Raw genomic sequence first — 17,981 nt, 5'->3', positions numbered from 1 at the left:
GCGTGTCACCTGACTGTCTAAGGGGAGTATTGATGGGCGAGGGAGTGGCCGACCTGTGATCCCCTGGCACTTCGCCCAGTGCCTCAGGCCCCATGTGACTTGCTGGGGTTCCGTCTTTTGTCATGCATCCCCTATGACCATCAGAGTTCTGAGTAGATGCTGGCTCAGCAATCCGAAGGTCAACGCTGTTACGACGGTACAGTGATCCATTCACTTCGACCAAGTAGGAGCGTGGTGCCACTTTCTGTACACAGGATCCGAGGCTCCAGAGGCCCGTCCGGTCCCCTGATAGTGGCTTAATTTGCACCGTTTCACCCACCCTGAGCTCAGGTAAGTCTTTTGCTGATTTGTCATAGATGAACTTGGAGACCTGTCTTCTGTGACGTAGCTTCACCAGCACGTCTGTCACCACACATGGCTCCAGGAGAGTGCTTGCTGCTGGCAGAGCTGCTTTTAAACGCCGTGCCATGAGGCGCTGGGCCGGGCTGCTAATCATGCCTTCTGTCGGGGTATTGCGCCACTGCAGGATTGCTTTCCAGGCAATTTTCGGAACTCACTTCCGGAGAATTGGGGTCCATTATCTGAAATTACCCTATCTGGCTGGCCATAGCGGGCAAACTGAGCCTTGCAGCGTTTGATCATTGTCTCTGCTGAGAGGTCGGGGAGGAGGTCAATCTCCCATAAGTCTGAGTAATGATCAACTACCAGCAGAAAGTCTTTGCCACTGTGCTGGAAGAGATCTAGACTTACTATCTGCCAGGGGCGCATTGTTGCTCAATGGCATATTCATTGCAGATTGTGCATTTACTGACATAGTCTTTGATTTCACTCTGCATTCCTGGCCAATACAGTGTGTCACGTGCTTGTCTGTAACAGGCCTCACCTCCAATGTGACTTGAGTGCACGCGCGCCAACATCTCAGGGCGCAGAGACCGGGGAATAACGACTCTCTGACCCTTGAATATTACTCCGTTTTGAACACTGAGCTCTTCTTTGACTGGCCAATATTCTCTGGTGGCTAAAGCAGTTTCTTCCTTGCAGTCGGGCCAGCCCAACAGACCTCAATGCCTGGAGTTGCTCGTCCCTGTCTGTGTGCTGTCTGATTTGTATAAGGCGCTGGTCCGTAACATTGAGGTAGTCAGCCTGGTTGATGTGTTCAACATCCACTTGCTCTGTTTGTAAGCTGCACACTGCGTGTTGTTCATGCATGGAGCGTGTGTGAGTGCCTGATGCAGTAGCCCTGCTGAGCGTGTCACTCACATACATCTCTGGCCCTGGCTTATACACCACCTTGAGGTTGTAGTTTTGTAGGGCCAGTAGCATGCTCTGCAGTCGTTTCGGGGCATTCAGGAGAGGCTTGCTGAATATAGCAATAAGGGGCTTGTGATCTGTCTCTGCGGTAATATTGTCACGCCCGTACAGGTAGTGGTGGAAGCGTTGACATGCAAACACAATGCTGAGGCACTCCTTCTCTGTCTGGGCATAGTTCTGCTCTGTTGGAGTGAGTGCCCTAGAGGCGAATGCCACAGGCTGGCCCTCTTGCATGAGGCAACAGCCCATTCCATACTGGCTCGAGTCACTCCTCATCACTGTCCCCACAGCCCACTACGAGGATGTCATCTGCTATGGGTTCCACGCCACTGAGTCCCATCAACAGCTCGTGCTGTTTCCGCTGATACACCTCTGGAGCCACGGAGACACCAAACGGGAGCTTCAACCACCTCTGTGTCCAAAAGGTGGTCATGTAGCTGCTGGGCTCGTCAAGCTTGCACTGCAGGAAGACATCTCTGGCGTCCACGAGCGTGAAGACTCTGGCCTTTGGGAGCTTGTAAAGAACATCCTTCAACGTGGGCATAATGTAATGTCCATCTGCTTCGTATTTGTCAAGCTGAGCCTTCGTAGCTGCTTTCATGGCCACTGGTACATTGCGGGGTGCACACTGGACAGGCTGGATTGCTGCGTCCAACTCAAAGTGGACTTCGCCGGGAACTGACTCGACCGGTGCGTTGAAGACATCATGGTACTTGCTTAAGAGTGTCTCCTTGCTCAGGGGCTCAGCCTGGACTTTGTCTATAATGTTAAGATCAGCTGGGATGGTGAAGTTAATAAGCCCAAGGCACTCGCATGTAGAACCTGACAGCTGTTGACTAGCCTCAACTATTTCAAACTCAAGAGTGTGTTTCTGGCCACGTAAAACACACTCTGTCACAAACAGGGCCTAAAGAGGTCATGAACTGGCTTGAATACAGTTTCAGCTTGGTGCTACTCTGTGTGAGTTTGTCTCTGGGCGCGAGCCTCCTTTTATCTTTAAGGCTCATAACGTTACATGTGTCCCCTGAATCTAGCTGGCATTGCTGTGGTTTATTATTAAGTAGCAGAGTGACAAACCATTTTGTTCCTTTTGCCCTTACTGCCCCTATGCACTCGCTAGCATATACATCCTCTGTGCTGTTGTTCCCTTCATCTGTGTTTATTTCAATGGAGTGCACTTTACCCTCCTTTCTCTTGCTTTTCATGCAGGCCCTTGCGAAGTGATTAGCTGTACCACAGGATTTGCATATTTTTCCATAGGCTGGGCAGTGTTCTTTTCCTCGTCCATGAGAAATGCCACAATATCGGCATGCATTGGGGTTGTCTACTGCAGAGTTGGCTGTAGTATTAGCATTAGCTGTGGCAAAAGGGAATTTCTTTACTGGCTGCCTGAATGTACCATTGACATTGTCCATATGTTGCCTTTCTAGCTCCATGGACCGTATCCGTATATCAGTAAGCTCTGCTGCACGGCATGTCTCCACTGCCAAGACCAGTGTCAGGTCACGTTCTCTCAGCAAACGTCTGCGGGTGACCTCATCAGTTATGCCAAGCACTATCTTATCTCTGATCAGTTCATCTCTTAAAGCACCATAGTCACATGTAGCTGCCTTTTCCCTTAGCCTAGTGACAAAGCTGTCAATGGACTCCCCGTCCTCCTGTTTGCAACAACCGAAACATAACCCTCGTAGATAACGTTCTTTGCTGGCTTAAAGTAAAGTTGGAGAGCATCAAGAATAGCTGTAGCGTTACCTTGCTGAGCTGCTGTTCGGTTCAGGTTGTGTTTGTATACGTGTCGGCATTCAGCTCCCATTATAGTCCTCAAAGTGGCAGCCACTACCTCATCGTCCTTTTCCCGAAGTCCCGTGGCTAGTGCATAGTCCTCCCATTCACCTCTAAACGTATCCCAGTTTGTGCTCCAATCTCCGCTGAGCTTCATAACGGCGGGAGGGGGAATGTTCGCTGCCATGTCTAAACGGTGCTAACAACACGGAAGCTAACTAGCAAACTCAATCTAGCTAAGGACAATTCCGGCAAAGATTTACTCAACTAAGCTTTTTTTTTTTTTTGTAAACCAGAACAGGTGACTCTAATTTGCGGAAAGCATGGTTAGTTATCCCACTTCTGACACCATGTTTGAATGTTCAATGACGAGACAGAGGCATTGATGCGAGTAACCAGTCTTGTTCAGTATATTGCAATACATCCGGGTATCTCAAGTACACCGGTAAAACACTGGAGTTGCAGTAATTAACATTTACCAACAGATGGCATCATTGTGCCATCTTCCACCCATAACACTCTTCTGCGCCGGCTTCGTGTCCAATACAGTATGCCACAGAGGCAGGGTTGCCAGGTGAAGCTACATTTCTAACCCAATGACAACTCAAAACCCGTACAAAAGCCTGAAAACTAGCCCCATTTCTTTTTTTCACAGCAAGAGAGGACTTGCCATAATTATACAATAAACCCTTTTTCCATAATGTTATCAAGCCAATTAAGAAGGAATATCATAGTAACTTGTAACGGCTTTAGAAGCAAAATTCGAGTTATACATAGCTCAAAATAATAATTATTGCAAGCTATGACATAACATAATAAAGGAATTTGAATATGTGGCAAGAGAAAAGATAATTCGCCCTATCATTTTCCATCAATGGATGTTGATTTAACTCGTTTAACTGCTAGGATTAAGCAATAAGGCACAATGGGGTATGGGATATGGCCATATACCACAAACCCCGGGGTGCCTTATTACTATTATAAACTGGTTACCAATCACTGATTTAAATATTAATAATATGTATATGAACTAAATATGCTTGTCAACAACAGCCAGTGTTTATTTTTTAGAATTTGTTTTACCTATAGCCTAATCTGACTACTGTTACCATCAATCTACTGCGTTCTAACAACTGATCGGCTTTGATAATTTCAAATGTAATTAACTAAAAATGTCCATTAATAATAGCATAATAACACAAGTCTACAACAAACTGAAGTTATAGGCTACTTATTAAATAGGTTTTTCAGCTCCAGGTAGGCTACACAAGTGGCACTAATTGAGTGATATCGTCATTTCAACATATTTATTGTATCAAATGGTAGCCTATAATGGCATATACATTAATAGGCTACTGGATGGCCAACGGAGGCAAATGTATCATTCTCCTCATTTAATGTCAGTTTCATTGAGGATTTTCCCCCATGAAAAGAACCACGCGAGGGAGTTCCATAACTTCCATTTCAAAGTTCCACTCTGGCAGCCCCCGAGACCCAAGAACTGAGCATGCATAAAGCGATTCACTTGATAATGTTTTCTTTAAGCAGTCAACATTAGAATGCAGTTTAAACCACCTCAGAGTCGTTTTCCAGTGCTTTGTCTCCATTATTTCTTGACGTGCATCAGTTGTAGCGTATGAATATGTTTAACGGGAAAAGGGTTGGAAATAGGTGTCTCCATAATGAGAATCTAAATATCCTACCTACAACTGGTAAAAAGTTCTAACAACGTGCGTAATGCTCTCGTTCCTCTCGCTCACGTGACTCAGCCAATAGCTGTTGTGCTCTCTCAATACACTCTCCTTCGGCCCTCCGCATCACTCACTGCCTGACAGTCAGCAGCAGGTCTCTCAACACGCTCTCCTTCGGCCCTCACTTGACCTAGATTGGGGTGAGAGTGGAGGATGAGCTGAGAGAGGAGAGGAGAAGGAGAGGAAAGAAGGAGAGGAGAGCTGAATGAGCGGTGTGGTACATATCCAGTGTATTCCTGGGTCATATTATTTTGGGAGTGGGACAGAGCTTAGACAGTGTTTTTACTCATGCTTTTTTATAAAATGGACTTCTGCTTTTTTTCATCACTGTATTTCTGTACATGTTGGTTTTTTCTTACGAGAAACAGCTTGACCTGGCATCCTTTGGGATGTTAATATGTTGAGATAAGTGGTATTGAAAAGTCTGACAGAATATATACCCTAACCTGCGATCTGTGGAAGAGGGGATATCTAGAGAGAAATTGTCAATTGTAACCCATTCGGCTGAGGTTTTCAGCCCTCTATCAAAATATTACAAGTCATATGAGCTTAAAAAGGGTTAATTAAAATCCTTTGGGGTCTATGATGTTGAGAAAAGAGGCATTAAAGAGTCTGACATGGAATATCCTGCCTAACCCTAACCTGTCATAAATGTATTTACTGACACAATATCCTCCCTACCCCCAATTCAGTAGTGGTCTTCAGTGAGGTGCACAGCTGCATGTTTCTGTCCTCCATGACTGGGAAAGGCCCAGAAGACCCTACATCCATCTCATTAGATCAGAACAGTATGGATCATCAGTGATTCATATTTCTGGTTTACATCCCAAAATATATTGTGTTCATTGTTTTCACAGCCCTTTATGTGATGAGAACAAGGACAGGTGTCCAGTGACGACCCGTCATTCTGTTTTGAGACCCACATATTTAGCAAATGAAAAAATAAACATGTTTTTTGTTTTTGGGGGGGCTTGCCAGTTTTGCATGTTATTATGGCAATAATATGTGTCACATATCAGTTAGCAAACAATGTAAAAAATAATAATAATAATATGTCATTGAATTAATAAAGCTGCATACAAACATGGTCTCTTTTTTGTTTTCTTGAGTAAGGCAGCTCCAAAATGCAGGTGTTTCAGCCTAGCTCAGTGCTTTCTGTGGTGGTGGGACAAGCCAGCAGAAAATACGGAGCGTTGCACCGTGATTGGCTCAGTGTTCTGTCACTCATGGGGAGACTAGTCACCGCCAAGTCTAAGGGTAGAACTAGAAAATTCAAGCCCCTTGGGTGCTGCCATAGAGTTACATTAGAAATGCCCATCCAAGAAGGCTCAAGGTCATTGGCCACAGATAAAACTACATCAAATCACGTTATATCTACAGTAGCTTTGATTGGACTGATCATGTCAACATCATACTTTCAAAATCTTAGCTAGCAGTCATCATCATGAATCAAGTCGACAATCTACTGGCAAATCCTTTTTAATCCTTGTCATATGAAGAGAAATAATGAAGAGAAATTATAGATAAAACCTATCGGTGCTCATCGGCCATTGGACATAAACATTACACAACAAGTTGGAAATCGCAAATTCAACAATGAGTGGTTTAGAAGGAATCAGTGGCTAACTGCAAGCATTGCAAATCAATCATTAGCCTGATATTCAGTGGTGGCTGTGTGGTCCCAAGTCTTAGATTAAGGGTCTCTTTTCCTAGTTTAAAATGATAAACATTCAACATTGGCCATGCTGTCAATGAAGCATTATTTGTGCCAAGCTCAAAACAACTGTTAACTCGGAACTAGAAAGAAAATCGGACTCAGAGAGGGGGTTTATCATTGTGGCCCAGGTGGCACAAAAGAATCAAAGGTCTGACCGCACGGAGATGTTTGGGAAAATGGTTACGACAGGGGATCAGAGTGTTTGTGTCTCAGGTGAAGAGGGTGGATCTGATCTCCATCACCTAGGACTTGACATAGATTAAGTAGATTAATCAAATCTCACATTCTTATCAATTTCTGCTCAATCTGCATGCTTTCTCAATCAGCTTTAACTGTATGTGCACTCGTAAATCAGGTTATTTCTCGAGTTGGGCTCTGGGATATAACAGCCGTTGAGTATCTGATTTTATGGTGGATTGTGGAGGAGGGGGGTTGAGTGTGTTGGAGTGTGTGAGTATGTGCGTGTGTGATTGTCTGGCATCTGTTGTGGGGGGGTGGGGATGTTGGGGGGGGGGGGGGGGGGTGTATGGGATGGACCACGGGAATTATTTGCTAGGATAATAATTGCTTGTCAATGAATTAAATGTAATTCAATGGCAATGCGGGTTATATGTTAAAATCCTACGCGTGAACTGCCAACATTATTACTCATTTTAATTGATAATGATGGAAAATAGGATATGCATAATTTTTTTAAATAGTTATATATATATACCGCGATATATATATAGGTGACAGCATTGGAAATGCTTTTGGCGGTTAATCTGCTTCTGTTTTCTGGGTGGCACTCTGTGCTGTTTTCGATGGATGGGTCCTGGCCTCTCGGGGCCTTAGGGATCCGGAGGGACACCACACACACACTCACACACACACACACACACACACACACACACACACACACACACACACACACACACACACACACACACACACACACACACACACACACACAGATACTTGTTAATATGGTTTATGAGGACAATCAGTTTATAACATGGTTTATGGGGACCCACCTTTCCCATGGTCCTATCAATGATATGTACACATCTGACTTCAGATTGGTTCATAGGATCATACTGAAGTCACATATCTGTAAACACATGAGTTGATAGAATTCTCCTCACTCCTACTCTTGAGGGCGGCTGGATGGAGGGCAACTTCAACCTGAAAACAAACACATATTGTCCACATACCCTCTCAGGCTACCTGTACTTTCCACAAGACATAAATCACCAGATGCAACAGTTCATTTGAAATGCTTGAACGTTTTTTGGAACAACAGCCAGCTATAATGGCAACTCTGATGTCCAAGGATCTACGAAAGGGGGTCACAGATGTAGGCACGCTGAGTGAGAGTGATATTGCCAACATGGATGACATTGTTCAGTTGATGGGTCCTGTCAAAATGGCAACCACTGTGATGTGTGAAGAAGACCAGCCAACTCTCTCTGTAATGGCTCCTCTTCAAGCAAAACTGCTGAAACACCTACAGCCATGCGAAGACGACTCAACCCTGGTTGCAGAGATTAAGAGGGTGATGGCCAGTGACCTCTCCACACGCTACAGAGGCACCCAAGATGCTCTCAACATAGGTAATTAATTTGGAGTCTTAATTAAAATCAACTTGGTTAATATTTTAGGTTATTAGACTGTATTCATTTGTAAAATGCCACACCTTTGCGTTTTCACGTTTGAATTTGAGTTGTTTTTTCATATGGAAAAGTAAACAAGATATCTGCAATACAATTATTAGTTCATGGTGGCTTTACATCATCACTGTGCGACATTTCTTTTAAACATACTAAAGTTTAAATCTTCTGATTATTTTGTCTATCAGGAGGTGGTCGTCACTTGCAATTTCAGGTCAACTTAATTTAATAATGCAATGAATGCAATATTCTTGTTCTTTAAACAGCATCAGCGTTGGACCCGCGATTTAAAGAACTGCCCTACCTGGAAAAAGAGGACAGAAAACAGGTCTACACAAAACTGGTTTTTGAGGCAGAAGTGTCCCACCAGGTAACTCTTCTCCTCTTTCCTCTGCTCTTTTCTCTTCTCCCCTTTCATTTGTCCTCTCTCAAATCTCATCTGTTCTTTATCTTCCTCTAAATTTATGTGTGCAGTATTACAGAGCAGAAATTTGAACAGTTCACACATTCTTACATCAATAGATGCAAGCAATGGGAAATCAGGAGGAAGACGAGGGAAGCTCAAGCACAAAGCTGTCAGGATTCAATGAAGAGACCACAGGTGTGTTTCTTGTGATACCAATAAAAGATTGTTGTTGTTTTGTATTAATGAGAAACATGACTATATTTTGAAATATATTTCTTATATTGTAGCTCCAAATGAGTCACATCCTTGAAAGAAGAAAGCCTTAGATGCGCTGTTTGGCAATTCCTTCACCCAAAGAGAAAGAAAATCCACAAGCGAGACAGCCAGAGCAGAGGTGTTAAAGTACCGAGCAAAAGATGCGTTGCCTTTGACTGAAAATGACATGAAGTGGTGGAGATCTCAGGTGTACTTTCCACCCTTGCTAAACGGTACCTGTGCATTCCAGGCACCAGTGTGCCAGCAGAACGAGTTTTTAGTACTGCTGGCGACATAGTGAACGCACAGAGAAGTGTTCTGCAGCCAGATCATGTTGATCAGTTGATATTTTTGAAAAAAAATCTGTAGTCATTGAAGAGTAGCCTAGTAGGTTACACTTGATCTTTTGTTGAATATTGTTTGTTTATTAAAATGAGAGTAGTAGCAGGTTCATCCACTGCTCATTCAACCTGAAGAAATGTTGGTTGCACTTTATTTTTGACATTAATACTGTATTTGTATTGTAATGTTGAAAAACAAAAGCAGAAGTAGCAGGTAAACCTACTGTTAATTCAACCTGAAGAGATGTTGGTTGCACTTTATTTTTTATATTAATATTGTAATATTTTTATGTTGAAAAACAAAAGCAGAAGTAGCAGGTAAACCTACTGTTGAAATGTTGGTTGCATTTACTGTACTTTTATTGAAAATTTATTGAATATTGAAAATGAGATCAGACATTTTTAACTTCCTGTTAATTCAACCTAAAGTGTTGTTTGCACTTTATTCAAATAAAATGTGAATGCATTTGCCATTCATTGTTGTTTACTTGTTTATTTATATTCATAATTAATTGATACCTGATTCCATTACAAGAAACAGGAATCTAGGAAACTTCACCTGCACTGTCCAGTATCCAGGTATTTATTTCAATCACACTGGTTGAGTTTTTGGCTAAAAGGTTACTGAATCGATTTCAAGTCACTGAATCGTTTCGGATCGTATCGTTCTAAATGAACCAATATCGTCCTTGAATCGCATCGACAACCACGAATCGTGATACAAATAGTAGAAGAACAGCATCTAGTAAAGATGAGGTCAAGCGTATTGCCTGCCTTGTGAGTAGGGGGGGACGGTGAGAGGGTGAGGTCAAAAGAGGAGAGGAGTGGAAAGAAGGAGGCAGAGAGAAATTAGTCAAAGCTAGACGTAGGCAGGTTAATGTCACCCAGAACTGTGAGGGGTGAGCCATCCTCAGGAAAGGAATTTATCAAGGCGTCAAGCTCATTGATGAACTCTCCAAGGGAACCTGGAATGCGATAAATGACAAGGATGTTAAGCTTGAATGGGCTAGTGACTGTGACAACATGGAATTCAAATGAGGTGATAGACAGATGGGTCAGGAGAAAAAGAGAGAATGTCCACTTGGGAGAGATGAGGATTCCTGTGCCACCACCCCGCTGACCAGATGCTCTCGGGGTATGCGAGAACACATGGTCAGACGAGGAGAGAGCAGTAGGAGTAGCAGTGTTTTCAGTGGTGATCCATGTTTCCGTCAGCGCCAGGAAGTTGAGGGACTGGAGGTTGGCATAGGCTGGGATGAACTCTGCCTTGTTGGCAGCAGAACGGCAGTTCCAGAGGCTGCCTGAGACCTGGAACTCCACGTGGGAGTTGTTGTATCTATTATTATTACTATACAACTATTAAGTTGTATCTGTGCCAACAAGACATTTACAGAATAACAAAAAATGGCATCAAACACACATCTTATAACATACCCCGTCTTAAGCAACAAATGCACAATACCAGAAGCATTCCCCAACTCCCTCATGAAATGAAAATGAAGTTATGTAGGCTATGCTGTATCAAGTCTGTGAATGCACACTTCTGAGGAGGAAGCTCAGGAGAAATACCCCCTAGTCTGGATAGATGAGCAAGGGCATTTTTTTGTAAATCTCAATCTGGCAACCGTCAATCTGCCAACCTTCAATCTGGCAACCGGGGGTATATCTGATCCTGTTCATTTCAGCTGAGCTTTCATGCGACCCTCACAGCTTGTATGGAGAGAGAACAGCCATCTAAGAGTACGTTTGACATCAGGGTTCATGTCTCGTGATGTGTCCCAGCAATGGGAGCTGACTTTCTTTCCTAGTCTCTTTTCCTGGTCTCCTTTCTTTGTCTCCTCATCCAATTGGCAAGGATCCCCCAGAAACTATTTCTCAATAACATACGGTATGTACTCAGAATGTCTGTGAGGCAGACAGCCCTGTGGCTGATTTCTATATACACCTACTTTAATAGACTGTGCAATGACTGGATTATTGATCACATCCTGAACTAGAGGGCACTATCACACAGCGTTATCCAGCTGAGAATATGTGTTTGAATATGTTTTCATGCTGACATATAGGCATTTGACTTGGGCGAGAGAGAGAGAGAGAGAGAGAGAGAGAGAGAGAGAGATATTTATACATCTCAAGCCATTCATGTTTGGATACTGGACGGGTGCAATCTCCATAGAGGGTAGACTGGGAAACAGGCGCAACCAACCATGGATGGGGTGGGGGTGGGGTGTGGGGAACTTGACGACAACTTGCGGACAGTGGGTTTAGAACAACAATGGCAAAAACTGTTTACAAAAAGTATAAATATACCACCAAAAGGGAACTTGTGAGTGGGAGGGCAAAGGGCAGGTGCTCAGGCACAGGTAGACCCCTATCTGTGAATGAGGTTTCATTTCCAGTTTTTAGGACTACAAACTGGCGAGCTCTATGGCCACAACCATCTGTGACAATCTAAAGAGAGAAAGAATGCTTTGAGTACAAAACTGTGGACACATTAGAGACCATGAGAGACCATTTCTCTGGCACGCTCAATTCTCTTAGCATATCTATCAAGTCTAATGCGTCAAAATAATTGTGGAGAATCTAAGGCTGGTGACAATTTTTTTTTGAAAGTCTTGGCAAAACTAGAGGTTAGGAATCTGGGCTAATATTCACACAGTTTCTCTCTAGCAAAACACAGAACACAGAATTGGTCTTGACCTGACCCTTAAAAAGAATGTGCACACACAAACATTTGATGCTAAAATTATTTTTATTATTTTATAATGCTTGAAGAATTTAATATAGAAATCGATATAGAAAACAAGGGAAAGCATGAGAATGAATTTCAGAAAATATTTGTAAAATTGCAGAGGTCACTTGTTAGCAAGGAAAACGTCAGGAGCTGAAAAAATACAAAAAGGTATCATTGTTAGAATCATGTAATACTGTGTGTCAAACAAACTTCAGTCATCAGCTTTAACATTCTCTGAGTTGGAACATTCTCCTCTCTTACCTATGCATTATGCCTTCGTTCTTCTGCACACAAGGGTTTTCAAGAATGTAGCCAAGCGATTTTTCCCAGCTGCAAATATAGAGACATCAGAGAGAGAGAGAGAGAGAGAGAGAGAGAGAAAGAGAGAGAGAGATAGAGAAAGAGAGAGAGAGAGAGAGGGAGAGAGAGAGAGAGAGAGAGAGAGAGAGAGAGAGAGAGAGAGAGAGAGAGAGAGAGAGAGAGAGAGATGTTGATTCAACGTCATCACATAAAAACAAAATTGGGTGGAAAGAAGGGTGATTCAACCAGAAAACTCCACTGATATCAGACAGCTAAATGCGTCGTTAGATTATTTTTTGCCCTTCAGCGTCACTTTCTACACAGAAGACATCCGCTAAACATAGAATCAAGCTGTTTATCTGTCTCTCTGTGACTGACGATAACTTCGGCAGGAAGTTGACTACAAATACAAAGTTGCCAATATCTTTGCAATTCAACAAGCGAAGGATAAAAATATGCTTCAACTGAAAACCGAGATGACTGCATTAGAAAATAAATCCAGTAGGCTGTATAGGCCTATATTTCAATCATATTGAAATCAATTTCATGTTCAGTCAATTTACTTCTATTTGTAGGCTACACTGTCTGTAATTTTTGACATCTTCGGCCATTATAAAAACGATACATCGTTAAAAAACTAGTAAGCTTAAGTTCCATCGCTATCAGGAAACCGGGCCCTGGTCTTTACCTTTGCACTTTGCTGGCTGGTCCTTCTGAGGCTTCAGAGTCTTTGACTCAGTTGCAGTAACCATGGAGACATCTGACAAGACAAAGGAAAATGGAGGATGTTAATACCACACTCCATGTGTGCAGTTGTATAACACTTTCAATGTACAAAATAACTGTAAACTAAGATGACCTTTGCACTGGGTCTGTTTGACCTCATAATACCATTAGAGAGAGAGAGAGAGAGAGAGAGAGAGAGAGAGAGAGAGAGAGAGAGAGAGAGAGAGAGAGAGAGAGAGAGAGAGAGAGAGAGAGAGAGAGAGAGAGAGAGAGAGAGAGAGAGAGAGAGAGAGAGAGAGAGAGAGAGAGAGAGAGAGAGAGAGAGAGAGATTGGAAATAAACATCATCGCTGTTATTTAGAGCCTAGTGTGTCTCAGTTGGTATGGCATGGCGCTTGCAACACCAGGGTTGTGGGTTCGATTCCCACGTGGGGCCAGTATAAAAAGTATGAGAGTGTGTGAGTGAGAGTGTAGCTTTGACTATATACAGACTCAGTGAGCATAGCCTTGCTATTGAGAGAGGCCGCCGTAGGCACTGCCCACAAAATGAGGTGGAATCCCTCAGATTACACAGACCCACAAAGAATTTTGAACTATTTGCCCATCGTTACAAAACTGTATATAGACGTAATATGACATTTGAAATGTCTTTATTCTTTTGGAACTTCTGAGTGTATTGTTTACTGTTAATATTTATTGTTTATTTCTCTTTTGTTTACTACCTACTTCACTTGCTTTGACAATGTTAACATACGTAGGGGCGGCAGGTAGCTTAGTGGTTAAGAGCGTTGTGCCAGTAACCGAAAGGTCGCTGGTTCTAATCCCCGAGCCGACTAGGTGAAAAATCTGTCGATGTGCCCTTGAGCAAGGCACTTAACCCTAATTGCTCCAGTAAGTCGCTCTGGATAAGAGCGTCTGCTAAATGACCAATTATTTTATTATTTATTTTTACGTTTCCCATGCCAATAAAGCCCTTAAATTGAAATTGAATTGAGAGAGAAAGAGAGAGACCACATTTACACCCTCCACACTCTAATTGACAAACAAGTCAACCAAAACAAAGGCAAAATCTACTCGTGTTTTGTAGACTTCAAGAAAGCATTTGATTCAATTTTGCACTAAGGTATTTTATTACAAACGAATAGTAAGTGGTATTGGAGGGACAACATATGATGTTATTAAATCAATGTACACTAAAAACAACTTAAAATCGGCAACAAGCCGAGAGTTCTTCTCTCAGGGACGTGGAGTGAAACAGGGCTGCCCAATAAGTGCAACACTATTTAACCTCTATGAATTGGCAAAAACATTAGAAGAATCGGCAGCACCTGGTCTCACCCTACACAACACTGAAATCAAGTGTCTGGTGTACGCAGATGACCTGGTGCAACTGTCTCCCACTTAGGAGGGGTTACAGCAGCATCTAGATCATCTGCACAGGTTAATCTAAAAAAACCCGAATATAATGATATTCCAAAAAAAGGTCAGGAAATCAGGATGACAAATATACATTCTATTTGGACACAGTTCTATTAGAACACACCAAAAATTACACGTATCTAGGACTAAATATCAGCAACACAGGTAGCTTTCACATGGCTGTGAATGAGCTGAGAGACAAAGCAAGAAGAGCCATTAAAAGGAATATTAAAATCGAAATTCCAATTAGAATCTGGCTCAATCAGTTATAGAACCAAGTGCTCTATATGGCAGCGAAGTATGGGGTCCGCTCTCTAATAATGAATTTCTCTCTGTCTCTCTCTCTCTGTCTCGCTCTTTCTCTCTCTCTCTCTCTCTTTCTCTGTCTCTCTCTCTGTTTCTCTCTCTGTCTCTCTCTCTGTTTCTCTCTGTCTCTGTCTCTCTGTGTCTCTCTCTCTGTGTCTCTCTCTCTGTCTCTCTGTCTCTCTCTCTCTCTCACTTTCTCTCTCTCTTTCTCTCTCTCGTCCTTTTTTGTCTCCCTCTCTCTATATCTCTCGTCCTTTTTATCTTTGCACTGTGTCATCAAATACTTTGTGAAAAGTCTGTCCCTCTCTATCCCCCTTCATGTTTTACCTTTGCATTTTGCTGACTGTTGATCATGCGGGTCCTTGCTCTTTAGCCCTGATGCAGTGAAAATAGAGTAATCTAAGGACAGAAAATGAATATATATGAATGGAGATTTGATAGGACAATAACACACAGCAGTAAAAGTAGAGTTAAGTCCTATAGGCTGTTTCAATGCACCAGAGGAGTAGTCACACATAACTCAGTACCTTAGTGAGATACACTGCTGTTACTTAAATGTAATAGAGTTTTATTAGCCTCCCCATGGGGATTAAGATGGCATCGTCTGAGTACAACGTGATGCTAAACCACCCTGAAGGATGCAAAGCAGAAACATCTGTGTATGCTATCCCTCATGCAGTGAAAAATACAAAAACAAAAACAAAAAAAATGACGTCAGCTTTATGCGACATCTTTTTGAGTGCGGACCATCACACTTTATTGCTTATTTGAATTTAAGGGTTTTACGCACCAACCTAACTTTAGGGAGAGTGCGAGGGTGCTCTTTGCTTTTAAACCACAGAGAATTAAATGTTTTGTGTTTGAGTCCCTTGTCACTTTGCCTGGTCCTACCTTTACATTGTGGTTGTCTGGTCTGTTTGCCTGTCCTTTCCGGATTCTCTACCCTGTCCAGGTGTTCCTGTAAGGCCTTCTCATTCCTCAGCCTGCGCTGCACCTCCTCCTCCTTTCTCTTTCCCTCTATCTCTTTGGCCTGGTCTTTATCTCTCCTATCCTTCTGACAAGGCCAAATTCTCTCCTCTTCTGCCATCCTCTCAAATTTGTCCATAAGGAGCTCTGCCTCTGTCTTTGGCGCTGTTACTTTGTCATTCCCATCTTTCTTTTGGACACTCTCACTTTTATTAGTCACTTTGACCTGCAGAACCTGGGGGACCTTGGCCACGCCTTGACTGCTCATGGAAAACACAGAGAAATCTGAGAGAGAGAGAGAGAGAGAGAGAGAGAGAGAGAGAGAGAGAGAGAGAGAGAGAGAGAGAGAGAGAGAGAGAGAGAGAGAGAGAGAGAGAGAGAGATTGGAAATAAACATCATCGCTGTTATTTAGAGCCTAGTGTGTCTCAGTTGGTATGGCATGGCGCTTGCAACACCAGGGTTGCGGGTTCGCTTCCCACTGTACACAGACGTCAGTTCAACATCTAGTTTTGATTTACATTTGACTGAGTTGTCAACTAACGTGAATTCAACGTGAAATCAACTAAATGTGAACCATGTCATTGGATTTAGGTTAAAAGTTGGGTGAAAAAAAATACAAACATTACTGAAATTCCTTTATATTGATGACGTTTTGCAAATCCAAGCAGTTTTCCATGTTGATTCAACGTCATCACATAAAAACAAATTTGGGTGGAAAGAAGGGTGATTCAACCAGTTTGTGCCCAGTGGGTAGTGGGTCTTATATGACACAGCAATTCATAATGCTGCACCCCTCCTATTTCTTACCTTTGCACTGCTGCGTCTGAGCATCAGCTGAAAAGATGGATAAATCTGCGGAGAGAGGTGGGAAAGAGGAGAGATAGATAAACATACTGAAGGAATTCATGCTCACTTCACATTCTGAACTTTAATCATTGAGCTCTTCTTCTCCTTATCCACTAGTGGTCTTTCTTCTTAGTCTCTCTCTTCTTAGTCTCTCTCTCTCTTCTTAGTCTCTCTCTCTCTTCTTAGTCTCTCTCTCTCACTTTCTCTCTCTCTTTCTCTCTCTCGTCCTTTTTTGTCTCCCTCTGTCTATATCTCTCGTCCTTTTTATCTTTGCACTGTCATCAAATACTTTGTGAAAAGTCTGTCCCTCTCTATCCCCCTTCATGTTTTACCTTTGCATTTTGCTGACTGTTGATCATGCGGGTCCTTGCTCTTTAGCCCTGATGCAGTGAAAATAGAGTAATCTAAGGACAGAAAAGGAATATATATGAATGGAGATTTGATAGGACAATAACACACAGCAGTAAAAGTAGAGTTAAGTCCTATAGGCTGTTTCAATGCACCAGAGGAGTAGTCACACATAACTCAGTACCTTAGCACAACATTAGAACAGCGCCGGAGAAGATGGCTGTAATATCTTATGTTTCACGGAGTCGTGGCTGAACGACAACAATGATAACATTCAGCTAGCAGGCTATACGCTACATCGACAGGACAGAACGGCAGACTCTGGTAAGACAAGGGGTGGCGGTCTCTGTATATTTGTAAACAACAGCTGGTGCACAAAATCAAATACTAAGGAAGTCTCGAGGTTTTGCTCGCCTGAGGTAGAGTATCTTATGATAAGCTGTAGACCACACTATTTACCAAGAGAGTTTTCATCTATATTTTTCATAGCTGTCTATTTACCACCACAAACCAATGCTGGCATTAAGATTGCACTGAATGAGTTGTACAAGGCCATTAATCAACAGGAAAACGCTCATCCAGATGCAGCGCTCCTAGTAGCCGGGGACTTTAATGCAGGGAAACTTAAATCCGTTCTACCTAATTTCTACCAGCATGTTAAATGTGCAACCAGAGGGAAAACAACTCTAGACCACCTTTACTCCACACACAGAGACGCATACAAAGCTCTCCCTCGCCCTCCATTTGGCAAATCTGACCATAACTCTATCCTCCTGATTCCTGCTTATAAGCAAAAACTGAAGCAGGAAGCACCAGTGATTCGGTTAATAAAAAAGTGGTCAGATGACGCAGATGCTAAGCTACAGGACTGTTTTGCTAGCACAGACTGGAACATGTTCCGTGATTCTTCAGACAGCATTGAGGAGTACACCACATCAGTCACTGGCTTCATCAATAAGTGCATCGATGATGTCGTCCCCACAGTGACCGTACGTACATACCCCAACCAGAAGCCATGGATTACAGGAAACATCCGCACTGAGCTAAAGGGTAGAGCTGCCGCTTTCAAGGAACGGGACTCTAACTCGGACGCTTATAAGAAATCCCGCTATGACCTCCGACGA

General features: G+C 42.8%; 1 protein-coding gene across 1 annotated transcript; it reads left to right on the top strand.

The window, feature by feature from the left end:
- Nucleotides 1-7,852: 7,852 nt before the first annotated feature.
- LOC311122810 (E3 SUMO-protein ligase ZBED1-like) lies at nt 7,853-8,926 on the top strand (the record flags this gene model as incomplete). Its single annotated transcript, XM_084197125.1, has 4 exons — nt 7,853-8,153; nt 8,477-8,580; nt 8,733-8,811; nt 8,904-8,926. 4 exons carry the CDS (start codon nt 7,853-7,855, stop codon nt 8,924-8,926), a joined length of 507 nt encoding a protein of 168 aa, XP_084053251.1.
- Nucleotides 8,927-17,981: the final 9,055 nt, after the last annotated feature.

Source organism: Coregonus lavaretus (assembly GCF_964263955.1).
Source record: "Coregonus lavaretus genome assembly, contig: HAP1_SCAFFOLD_3077, whole genome shotgun sequence".
NCBI lineage: Eukaryota > Metazoa > Chordata > Actinopteri > Salmoniformes > Salmonidae > Coregonus > Coregonus lavaretus.
The sequence above is the reverse complement of the archived record's forward strand: the minus strand, read 5'-3'. Positions and strand labels throughout refer to the sequence as shown.